At 41.8% G+C, this 12,426-nt stretch overlaps 1 protein-coding gene across 2 annotated transcripts in view; it reads right to left on the bottom strand.

Annotated features, from left to right (window-relative positions):
• LOC126188128 (ubiquinone biosynthesis protein COQ4 homolog, mitochondrial) overlaps window positions 1-12,426 on the bottom strand; it is a 104,045-nt gene that overhangs the window by 22,103 nt on the left and 69,516 nt on the right. For both annotated transcript variants that reach the window (XM_049929610.1, XM_049929619.1), the window contains one exon: window positions 89-218. In XM_049929610.1, the coding sequence (XP_049785567.1) occupies window positions 89-218 (130 nt within the window). The remainder of the gene's footprint in view (window positions 1-88; window positions 219-12,426) is intronic.

The raw sequence follows: 12,426 nt of genomic DNA, 5'->3' as shown, positions 1-12,426 counted from the left end.
TTACATATCTTGTGTAAAAGATACTGCCTCTAAAATTAAATTGAATTTTATTATTAAAATTAATAAGAAATTACCTATTTACACGTACCAAGCATGTTTGTTGGCATTCCTAGGATTGCATGAACTAGATCGTGCACCTCTCGGTACCTCTGAATAACATATGCCAATTCCACATCATCAATGAATTGAACCATTAAACGAGAGTCAGGACCAACTTTCTATAAAAAATGAAATATAAACCATAATCACAGAAAAATTATGACAGCTGTTGGCATTTTGACATAAACACTCATGTCTAAGTAAGATCCAAGCGCTGGCACATTAATTTTATTATACTCTTCTTAACTGGTGTAAGCAGAACTAGTACATCACTGTTTAGCCTCACTTAGGTAGCAATGTAGTGTTTCAAATCAGTTATTGACAGCTGCATTTATTTGTTAGTGTATATAGCTAATAGTGGTTCATTTATGATGTATTACTGAGGTGTGCAACTGTCTTTGTCAGTGACACAGAACAATATTTGCATTGCAAATGCAAAGTATATGATTTACTTGATTAGTTCTTAATTTACACATTCCAGTTTAAATAATTATTCAGATTTAGTCCTAGAAAACTGACATATTCCACTTTTTCTTTGCCATTTTTATGGTCTATTCTAATTTCTGGGCATTTTGTGTTGGGGCCTGAACTGTACCATATGCGTTATTGAGATGTTTAAAGAGTCAATATGTTTAGCTGGAACCATGTTTCTAAACTATCTGAGTATTAATGATGTAGCCAGGGATCTTTTATGCTTCAAAATTTTCAATTAAAACATGAGTATCACATGCAGACAGAAGTGCTGGAAAGCTGACATTGATGGGCAAGTTATTAACATGTAACAGAAAGAGAACAGGGTCAAGAATAAAGCCATGAGGGACTCCTTGCACTATAGTTCACCATTCTGAAAGATGATTTCAAGAGGTAACTAATCTCTACTGTTGCATAGATACAAACTAAGCCACTGTTATACTTGTGAATAGTAATGTGTATTATACCAAGCTGAAGGCATCAGTGAGGTCACAGAAGATTTCTGACACTTCATTATTTTTTGTAGTAAGCTATTATACCTATTAACAAAGTTATTTATAGAATCTACTGTGGTTTGTTTTTCCTTTGCTGCAGACCAAATTGGTTGGTCAAAATAGTCTCATGTTTTACAGTAACATTTTGTATCTGGACTGCAGAGAATGCCCATTTTTGAAAAGTGATTTAATTGTCATATATTTTGCTTAAGACATTGATTTATTAATTAATGCAGCTAGTGAATGATCTACTACTTTATATGCTAATTCAGTTATCTTTGTGGGTATCCCATTCCAACCTGTAGAAGTTTTGTTTCGTAGTGATGTGTAATATTTTCTATGTCTGTTGTTGAAACATTTCTGAAATTTATGAAGCACCAGAACTTTTAATCAAGCTGAAGTGATTTGCATTTTCTGGTAGTCTAACAAACATCTGAAATTACTACATTTATGTAAAATTCATTGAATCACTCTGACATGGTGTAGTGTTCAGGTGCAATCTTAGAAATTTCATAGTTAGAGACTTCAGCACCCAATTCAGACTTAAAATGGTGAACCACAGTACCTTTGATTTATATTCTTATGTCTTGAATTTACCTACATTTTAATATTGGTTTTCCTGCCTTTAGAACATTCTTTACCATCATTTTATAGTGCTTGACATACATAATAAAAACAATGTCTCCAACACATTTTAGTTCTCTGGGTAGCTTACTTTTCTAGCATTAAATTTTTTTAGGCCATTAGTGATCCAGTAAGATTACTTACCTTGTTTGCTTCAATCTTTGTCTTCACTTGTTGTCCACCAGATTAACTGATATGTGCTTTTAAAAATTTAAATAATTAAATTAGCACAGTTAATGTATCTTTATTCTCACTGGTCACTATGATGAAAATTGTCTTGCTGTTATGAAGTTGAATTTTTTCCCATATAATAAGTCAACAAGACTCTTATTTCTATAAATACTTGCTGCTGATTTTGTGGAGTTTTATTCATACATACTGTTAGAACTTCAAGTTTAACACATATATTTCGGAACGACACAACACACATAAGTCACAGAGTAAGTTGACAAGTAAGACATGTGTACATGTTAGCATTCGAATGAGCACTCAGTCCCAGTCTAGTGGCCGCTGCTCGGCTGGCCGCTTAGGTGGCGCAGCTGCCGCATGGCTGGCAGACAGCGCCGCACGTAGAGGACGCGCGTAATTGCGCGGCGGCACTTTGAATGATCGGCAAGTCACAACACTTTTCCCCCCTTTGAAATTGTTGCACTGGTCTTGATGGAGGTGTCCTGGAGATGGCTAACGTCCATAGGCGTTGTTTGACTCACCGTAAAGTCTCGAGGAGGAGGCTTCCCGTACGGACGGAAGTGTCCCTGATGATAACGGGTCAAGATGACAGGAGACGTAGGGGTCGAATCTGCTGGGGCCCCATGCACCAATCTGCCCGTTGCGGCAAGTCCAGTTGATATGACAGGAGACATGGGCAATGTGTCGGCGTCCATTGGAGGAGGAGGCGAGTAGATTTGCTCTGACAGAGGATGGTCCTCCGGTTCCTGCATGGGCAAGTCTTCTGGTGGCGTCCGTTCTGGTGCTGGCATCGCGATGACGGTGAGAGGCCTGCGTTGTGAGTATTGAGAGATGCCAAGATCCTGAGTGTCAGGTAGAGCCAAAGATGGTGTGGCGGCATTCGGAACAGGCGTTGCTGGCACACGAGGCCAAAGCTGGTCCGAATGTCACACTGCAACACCCGTGTCCGTCTGGATTTCAAACAGGCGTCTGCCACGGTGTCTTAAGATGCGGCCCGGGCTCCATTTTGGCCGCCTGCCATATCCCCGTACCCAGACAAGGTCGTCGGCAGTGAATCAGCCAAGTGAAGGCACCCGCGGCCGGGAGGTGGAAGGCTGCAGAAGATGAAGTAGCGTGTGGGGCTGTCGGCCATGTAAGAGCTCAGCCGGGCTGTGGTCGCCCATGGGGGTGAAACAGTAAGACGCCAGAAACTGGAGAAGCGCATCATCAGCAGCAGAAGAAGTCAGAAGTTTCTGCATCTGAGCCTTAAATGTGCGGACCAGTTGTTCAGCCTCACCGTTGGATTGTGGATGGAACGGCGGGGCCGTGACATGCGTAACGCAGTGATGAGCACAAAAATCCGCAAATTGGGAAGAGGCAAATTGCGGACCATTATCAGTAACAAGAGAAGAGGGGAGGCCTTCCAAAGAAAAAATGCGGGCGAGAGCACTGGTGGTTGCCGCAGTGGTAGGTGACATGCAACGGACAATGACAGGAAAGTTAGAGTAGGTGTCAATTACGAGGAGCCAATAAGTACCTAAAAAGGGTCCTGCAAAGTCAGCATGAATGCGCTCCCAGGGCTTCTCATTTGAAGGCCACGGTGACAAAGATGACTTCGGGGCAGCGGCCTGTGACGCACAAGGGCCACAGGCAGCGACCATGTGTGCTATTTCAGAGTCGATGCCAGGCCAGTACACATGACGGCGCGCCAGAGATTTAGTGCGAGACACACACCAGTGCCCTTGGTGAAGGAGGTGCAAGACCGAAGCACGCAAAGACGCAGGTACCACAACACGCGGCGAAGCATTGTCAGTGGAGAGGAGGATAACACCATCCCTAGCCATGAGGCGGTAGCGCAAAGTGTAGTAGTTCCGCAACGGATCAGAAGTCTTAGCGGACGGGCGATCTGGCCAACCCTTCTGAATACAGCGTAAAACCCGGGAGAGGGTAAGGTCAGAACTCGTAGCAACCGCCAGCCTGTCCCCAGTGATGGGGAACCCGTCCACAACCCGCTGCTCGGCACATCCGGGTGGAAACACAGAAGTTCATCCCTATCGAATGCCTGATCAAGACCCATGGGAAGACGATACAGAGCATCAGCATTTGCATGTTGAGCCGTTGACCGGAAATGAATCTCATAATTGAAACGAGAGTAAAGAGCCCAACGCTGGAGGCGGTGTGCAGCCTTGTCGGGAAGTGACGTTGATGGATGAAACAAGGAAACAAGTGGTTTGTGATCCGTAACAAGATGAAATTTTGAGCCATAGAGAAAAACACCAAACTTATGAAGAGCATAAATAATGGCCAAAGCTTCTTTCTCAATTTGAGAATACTTTTGTTGGGCATCTGTGAGCGTTTTGGAGGCATAAGCAATGGGTTGTTCCGAACCGTCAGAAAAACGGTGCGCAAGGACTGCACCGACCCCGTATTGAGAGGCATCTGTGGCAAGAACAAGATGTTGGCCAGGTCGATAAGTAGCCAGGCACGGGGTCTGTTTCAGCATAGTCTTCAATTTCTGGAAAGCCGCTTCGCATGACGTGGACCAGTGAAAAGGCACGTTTTTATGCAACAGGCGATGCAACGGCTGAGCCACCGAAGCCGCAGACGGTAAAAACTTGTGATAGTATGCTATTTTCCTCAAGAAGGCCTGCAGTTCCTTAACAGATGTAGGGCGAGGAAGGGCATCAATCACAACGACAGTTTGTTGAAGCAGACGAATACCATCCCGAGAGAGTTGAAACCCCAAGTACGTGATAGATGCCTGAAAAAATTGTGATTTCTGAAGATTACACTTAAGACCGGCAGTCTGTAAGACATGAAAAAGTGTGCGGAGATTTTGAAGATGTTCTTCAGTGGTGGAGCCAGTGACAACAATGCCGTCCATGTAATTGATACACCCAGGGACAGGGAGCAATAATTGTTCTAAGAACCGCTGAAAGAGAGCAGGGGTGCTAGCAACCCTAAATGGCAAGCGTTGGTACTGATAGAGGCCGAAAGGCGAAGGACCAGAAACTGCCGGGAAGCAGTGTCGAGAGGAAGTTGATGATAAGCTTCTGACAGGTCAATTTTAGAAAAATACTGGCCTCCAGCAAGTTTAGTGAACAGTTCTTCAGGACGGGGCATAGGGTAAGTGTCGATGAGGCATTGAGCATTTACAGTGGCTTTGAAATCGCCACAGAGACGAATATCACCATTTGGCTTAGCAACGACAACGACAGGAGAGGACCACTCACTTGAAGTGACAGGAAGCAAGACCCCTGAAGTAGTGAGACGATCCAACTCCCGTTTTACTCGATCACGAAGGGCCACAGGAATGGGCCGAGCCCGAAAAAACTTAGGCCGAGCAGTGGGTTTGAGTGTGATATGAGCTTCAAAGTTGTTTGCACGGCCTAACCCAGGAGAAAAAAGGGATGAAAATGTCGTCGACAAGGAATCCAGTTGAGCATAAGGAATAGCATCAGAGACAATATTGACAGAGTCATCTATGGAGAACCCAAAAACGCAAAAGACACCGAAACCAAAAAGATTTTCTGCATTGCTCTGGTCGACCACAAATACGGGAACAGTGCGAACGACGGATTTGTAAGATACCTCAGCATTAAACTGTCCCAAGAGAGAAATCTTCTGTTTATTGTACGTCCGTAATTGCCGAGTGACAGGTGACAGGAGTGGAGAACCCAACTGAAGATACATCTGAGAATTAATTATAGTGGCAGCAGAACCGGTATCCACTTGCATGCGAACATCTTGACCAAAGATTTGGACAGTGAGGAATAACTTCCCTGAAAGGAAAGAAGTGCAATTGACAGACAACACAGAATCAGAATCAGGGTCATGTTCATGAACATCATGTATGCGGTCGGATTTGCAAACGGAAGACACATGACCTTTCTTTTTGCAATTGTGACACACAGCCCAACGTTGGGGACAATCCTCGCGTGAATGTTTCGTAAAACACCACAGACACGAAGCAAGTTGCTGGGGGTTTTGCTGCAGTTTCTTAGCGGGTTGTTTACGGCTAGGCCGAGGCTGCGCGTGGGAGCGCACTGTGGCCATGTCGGCCGGCGGGGATGCGCCACACGCGTCGTCAACAGCGCACAGAGGTTGTATTTCCCCGACATCACCCCACGCCTCTATTTGTGCCCCAGCAGCGCGAGAAATTTCAAAAGACTGCTCAATGGAGAGAACTTCATCTAGAGTCGGATTCGCCAACTGAAGGGCACGTTGCCGAACTTCTTTGTCGGGCGCCGACCGGATAATAGCATCCCGTACCATGGAATCGGCATAGGATTCTTTGTGAACGTCAGTAACAAATTGACACTTTCGACTGAGGCCGTGAAGTTCAGCAGCCCAAGCGCGATAGGATTGATGTGCTGTTTTTGACAACGATAAAAGGTAACACGAGAGGCTACCACATGCGTTTGCTTTTGAAAATAGACCGACAGAAGTGAGCACATTTCAGCAAAGGACAAAGACGCAGGATCCTTCTAAGGAGCCAATTGCGACAACAACTGATACATTTGAGGTGAAATCCAGGAAAGGAACAGAGACTTACATGGTTGTTTGTCCGTGACATGAAATGCCAAGAAGTGCTGTCGAAGACGTTTCTCATAATCAGACCAGTCTTCCGCCGTCTCGTCGTAAGGAGGAAAAGGAGGTATAGCCAACGACGAGAAACGCGCCGCATTTGACGCCGCGATGAAATCGCGAATCGCCGCTGTTAGAAGCGTTTGCTGTTCAAGGAGATTTTGCAATAGTTGCTCGACAGTAGCCATGGAACCCTGTGAGTCAACGGTGAAAAGGAAAAATTCCATCCTCGTCGCCAATTGTTAGAACTTCAAGTTTAACACATATATTTTGGAACGACACAACACATATAAGTCACAGAGTAAGTTGACAAGTAAGACATGTACACATTAGCATTGGAATGAGCACTCAGTCCCAGTCTAGCGGCCGCTGCTCAGCTGGCCACTTAGGTGGTGCAGCTGCTGCTTGGCTGGCAGACAGCGCCGCATGTAGATGACGCATGTAATTGCGCGGCGGCACTTTGAATGATCGGCGAGTCACAACACATACTTTATAAATTAAAATAAAATTTATGTTCATTAAAACATACTTTAAAATTACATTCTTCATTTTAACAGTCCAAATCAGTCCTTCCTTTGTAAGGACTCCCTTTTTCTACAATAGCTAGTTGCTACCTTGAAATGTTCAGTTTTGTTTAAAATTTTTTAAAACATCTTTGGTCAATCAATATTCATTCATTTAAACACCATAACATTACTGAAATGTCACACAAAAATTTGCAGGTCCAATTTTATGACTTGTGTTATCTGAAAAATCAGCATTTATTAGTTTTTCTTACTTCCTAAAAGATGCTAAGTATCAGTTAACATTTTGTTGCTAACTATTTAAATGCAGATCATCCTTACTAACTTCTTTGAATGCAGCACCTAATTTATAACAGTGATCTTGAATCATTAATTAAAACTTCTGGGCTAAGAGGCCATTGTCAAACAGCAGAAATTCTTCCTCCTCATGTTTTGTTGACAACTGCAGCGACATCACCTGAATCAGTTTTAATTAATGAAGATGCTGGCCATGAGGCTACACATTGGGAGTGACCTTGGATATTACATTTTATCCTCTCCCTATATTTCTCACTTAATATTGTGTATATTTACAGTTTGTACAGAAACCAGATGGCAGTTATAAGAGTTGAGGGACATGAAAGGGAAGCAATGGTTGGGAAGGGGGTGAGACAGGGTTGTAGCCTATCCCCGATGTTTTTCAATCTGTATATTGAGAAAGCAGTAAAGGAAACAAAAGAAAAGTTCGGAGTAGGTATTAAAATCCATGGAGAAGAAATAAAAACTTTGAGGTTTGCCAATGACATTGTAATTCTGTCAGAGACAGCAAAGGACTTGGAAGAGCAGTTGAACGGAATGGACAGGGTCTTGAGGGTATAAGATGAACATCAACAAAAGCAAAACGAGGATAATGGAATGTAGTCGAATTAAATCTGGTGATGCTGAGGGAATTAGATTAGGAAATGAGACACTTAAATTAGTAAAGGAGTGTTGCTATTTGGGGAGCAAAATAACTGATGATGGTCGAAGTAGAGAGGATATAAAATGTAGACTGGAAATGGCAAGGAAAGCATTTCTGAAGAAGAGAAATTTGTTAACATCGAGTGTAGATTTAAGTGTGAGGAAGTCATTTCTGAAAGTATTTGTATGGAGTGTAGCCATGTATGAAAGTGAAACATGGATGATAAATAGTTTGGACAAGAAGAGAATAGAAGCTTTTGAAATGTAGTGCTACAGAAGAATGCTGAAGATTAGATGGATAGATCACGTAACTAATGAGGAGGTATTGAATAGAATTGGGGAGAAAAGGAGTTTGTGGCACAATCTGACAAGAAGAAGGGACCGGTTGGTAGGACGTGTTCTGAGGCATCAAGGGATCACAAATTTAGCATTGGAGGGCAGCGTGGGTGGTAAAAATCGTAGAGGGAGACCAAGAGATGAATACACTAAGCAGATTCAGAAGGATGTAGGCTGCAGTAAGTACTGGGAGATGAAGAAGCTTGCACAGGACAGAGTAGCATGGACAGCTGCATCAAACCAGTCCCAGGACTGAAGACAAAAACAACAACAATTGTGTATATTAAACCACTCATTACAATTGCAGAAGTTGTGTAAAAGTTTTAGCAGTTTGAATTATATTTCTTATTTCACTCACAAGTTCTTCCTTACTGTTGCTATTAAGGGAATTTGTCCCTACATACATGATAGCACCTGTATAGTTCCTGCAGGATTCATCTAGAGATCCTTAATTTGAGCTTAGTGCGTTGTTCAAGAGTTTTAGACCAAACTAACATGCACATAATGCTTTCTCACTGCTGCACACATTGCTGGCCTCTTACTATTTAAATCTAATACTATGTTGCCTGTTGCATTATGATGGTAAGTGCTTGTCGGGAACTTTATTATGGGAATTAATCAAAAGCTACATGTTAACATTCTCAGTTAGTATTATCAGAAAGAAACTCAATACCAAAGTCTTCACAAATTATGAATCTCCAATTAAGTTTGGCTAATCCCATCCGTACTCTTTCCACATGTATGATTAAACAAATTATTCCCAGATATTATTCTCAGCTTGTTATTCATAAGTTGTGAGTACTCTTACTTACTCATTTCCAAACCAACAGTTCTGTCACTAAATTCGAAGTATTGTTTAACATTTTATTCACAACCTGGGATTTAAATTTGATTTTTGTATATGTGTCAGTATCAGATTTATATTGAAACTAGAGAAGGATGAATGGCTACCATTCTTACAAGGGTACCTTTTTACTGCTCGTCTTTGATTCTCTTCATGCTAATAGTATTTGAAGATTAGTGCCTACACATAATTTTGTTGAAGAAGAATGATGCAATTGGCAACTTGCATTAAATGTCCAGAAATGTAAAATTGTGCACTTCACAGAATGAAAAAATGAAGTATCCTGTGTCTATAATATCAGTGAGTCACTGTTGGAATCTGTCATCTCATAAAAATATCTGGGTGTAACAATCTGTAGGGACATGAAACTGAATGAACACACAGTTTCACTCATAAGCAAAGCAGATAGCAGACTCTGGTTCATTGGTAGAGTGCTAGGGAAATGCAATCAGTCTACAGAGGAGACTGTGTACAATACACTGATGCTACGCATCCTGGAATATTGCTCAAGTGTGTGGAACTCTTACCATATAGGACTAACAGGGAATATTGAATACACACAAAGACAGGCAGTATGAATGGTTACAGATTTGTTTGACCCAGGGAAGACTGTCATGAAGATGCTGAAAGAACTGAATTAGCAGACACCTGAAGATAAATGGAAACTGCACTATGGAAACATACCTAAAAAGTTTCTAGAACCAGCTTTAAGTGATGAATCTAGTAATGTATTACAACCCCCTACGTATCACTCCCATAAAGGTCACAGACACAGGATTAGATTAATTACAGTGTACAAGAGGTAATTAGGCAATTATTCTACCCACACTCAATACGTGAATGGAATGGAAGAAAGCACATATGACTAGTACAATGGATGGGCCACACCCATGGCCAGTCTAAAGAGGCCACCTCACACTGTCACAGACAGTGCAGCAAGTGCTACACCATGTCCAAAACAGCCATATATAAGCCTCCGCACCAGGCCCTCAGCCACTCTGATGTTTATGTCACTATTGAATACTTCACTGTTAGACTGTGCCTTAATGTACTCCCTGATTTCTTGTGTTTGTACTATCATGTCAATCAGTATCTAAATATTTTCCTGTATGTGGAAGTGAATGAAAAGTTGGTTGGTGGGAATTCTGATACTGTACTTGTGCAGACCAGTGGAAATCCCGCACTCCGGACATAGGATGGAGTTACATTTATTTGCCAAATTGTTTAATGCCATGCAGAGAGGTAGCTGCTGGTTGGTGAGAGATCACTGGTGTTCATCAAGGTGAAGAATTTCTACCACTGTCATAATGGCCATACCAAACCACAAAATGAAGCATGTGGAATAGAATACTGCACTCATCACCAAAAATATTGTACTATTGCACAAACACAATATCAGAATTCCCACCAATCAACTTTTAATTCGCTTCCACACAAAGAAAATACTTAAGACACTGAATTACATAGTCAGTACAAACACATGAAATCAGGGAATACACTAAAGCACGCAGAGAGAGAGAGAGAGAGAGAGAGAGAGAGAGAGAGAGTGTGTGTGTGTGTGTGTGTGTGTGTGTGTGTGTGTGTGTGTGTGTTACAAATGCTCAACACCGAGGTTATCAGTGTCCAATCTAACAGTGAAGTATTCAATAGTCACATAAACATTAAAGTGGCTGATGGCCTGGTGCACTGACTTTTATACGGCTGTTTTGCACATGGCACAGCACTTGCTGCATCATTTGTGTTGACATGAGGTGACCTCTTTAGGTCATTCTTGGTGGGATGTGCTGTTTGATTGTGTGCACACACTGTATATGGTTACAAAAATTGTTTGGTGTTCTTCCATTCTGTGTACATGCAAAAGCCATTTTAACCAACTCTCCTCAGTTCTGCATTCAATCTCTTTATTCCAGTTTCTGTTCTAATATTTTCATTTCTCACTCCGCCTCTCCTTGTTTTTCCTAACATCCTTCTTGGGTATTCCATTTCACTGCCTTGGATTCTACTCTCCTCTGTTGTCATTTTCCATGTCTCCGATGCATATGTTAATAAGACGTCTTGTACAGCACTACCTTATACTTCATTGGCAGCTCCCTTCCCCAAAGTAATCACCCTTTGCCCCCCCCCCCCTCCACACACACACACTGGTAAAATACATAGCTCTATTGTACCCTTTTGCTAATTTCTGTCTCCATCCTCACATCATGTATTATCACTCTTCCCAGATATTTAAAATTGTCCACAATTTCAATAATCTATCCTTAAATATTAATTTGTTATTTCCCTTTTCTGTATACTTTGATTGCCACTGTAGTCTTGCTTTTCTCCACACTGCATTTCAATCCGTATTCTCGATTTTTTTCCCCCTTTTAAAATGTCTAGTTGTTACCGTACATCCTTATTGGTTGCACACAGCTCAATATTATCGGCAAATAGCAATAACTTTGTCTTCCTTCCTCTATGAGATCCTTTTTTGTCTGTTTCATGGTTTCATCCATTAGCATTATAAATAACAACTGTGACACCACACTTCCGTGTCTCAATCCTGAAAAAAATCTTCTATAAATCATTTCTTACAACTTGGGCCTGGACAGCTGAAGCTTCTGTCATACACTGCTTGAAGAATTCCAGCTGTTCGCTATCCAACCCCCTTTCTCTCTGAGGGTTCCCATGCCTTTTCTCTAGGAACACTATAATATGCTTTCACTAAGTAAACAAATGTCATCACCAGGTCTTTCCCTTACTTCCAATGCCTTTCCATCAACTGTCTCAAACTAAAGACTGAGTCCACTGATGACCGACCACCTACAATCAAAAGCTATATTCTTCTAACTGACCTTCCAGTTTTTTCCTCAATCTTCTTCCCAATATCCTCTACATTAGTTTTGATACGTGTGACATGAGTGTGATCCATCAATAGTTATCTCATAATGTTGTGTCTCCCATCTTGAAAACTGGAATCATTATAACAGTTCCCCATTCTTCAGGCCCACTTTTCCGAGTCCATATACATCTTAGCAATATACTGTATGGTATACAACCATTGTAGCTCAATAGGTCCAGTTGCCTTTATTGTATTCACACTTACCACCTATCTCAGCTGATTTTCCTGTTATCATTCTTCTAAGTGTTAGTCTCACTTCTAAAATTGTATTATCTTTCTCTGCTTCCATATCCAGGTCTCCCCACCTACTTTTATTTCTTTTTCTTTGTACTTCCATAAGCATCCTTTTGCCCCCATTAATATCCTTTTTCCAACTCTCATGCGAATTCCTCCCAAGTTTTCCTCTTTCCTTCTGCTACAACTTTCTTGCATTTCCTTTTGCTTTCTGGTATTTCCTTT

The sequence above is a fragment of the Schistocerca cancellata genome, chromosome 1 (assembly GCF_023864275.1).
Source record: "Schistocerca cancellata isolate TAMUIC-IGC-003103 chromosome 1, iqSchCanc2.1, whole genome shotgun sequence".
Taxonomy (NCBI): Eukaryota; Metazoa; Arthropoda; class Insecta; order Orthoptera; family Acrididae; genus Schistocerca; species Schistocerca cancellata.
The sequence above is the reverse complement of the archived record's forward strand: the minus strand, read 5'-3'. Positions and strand labels throughout refer to the sequence as shown.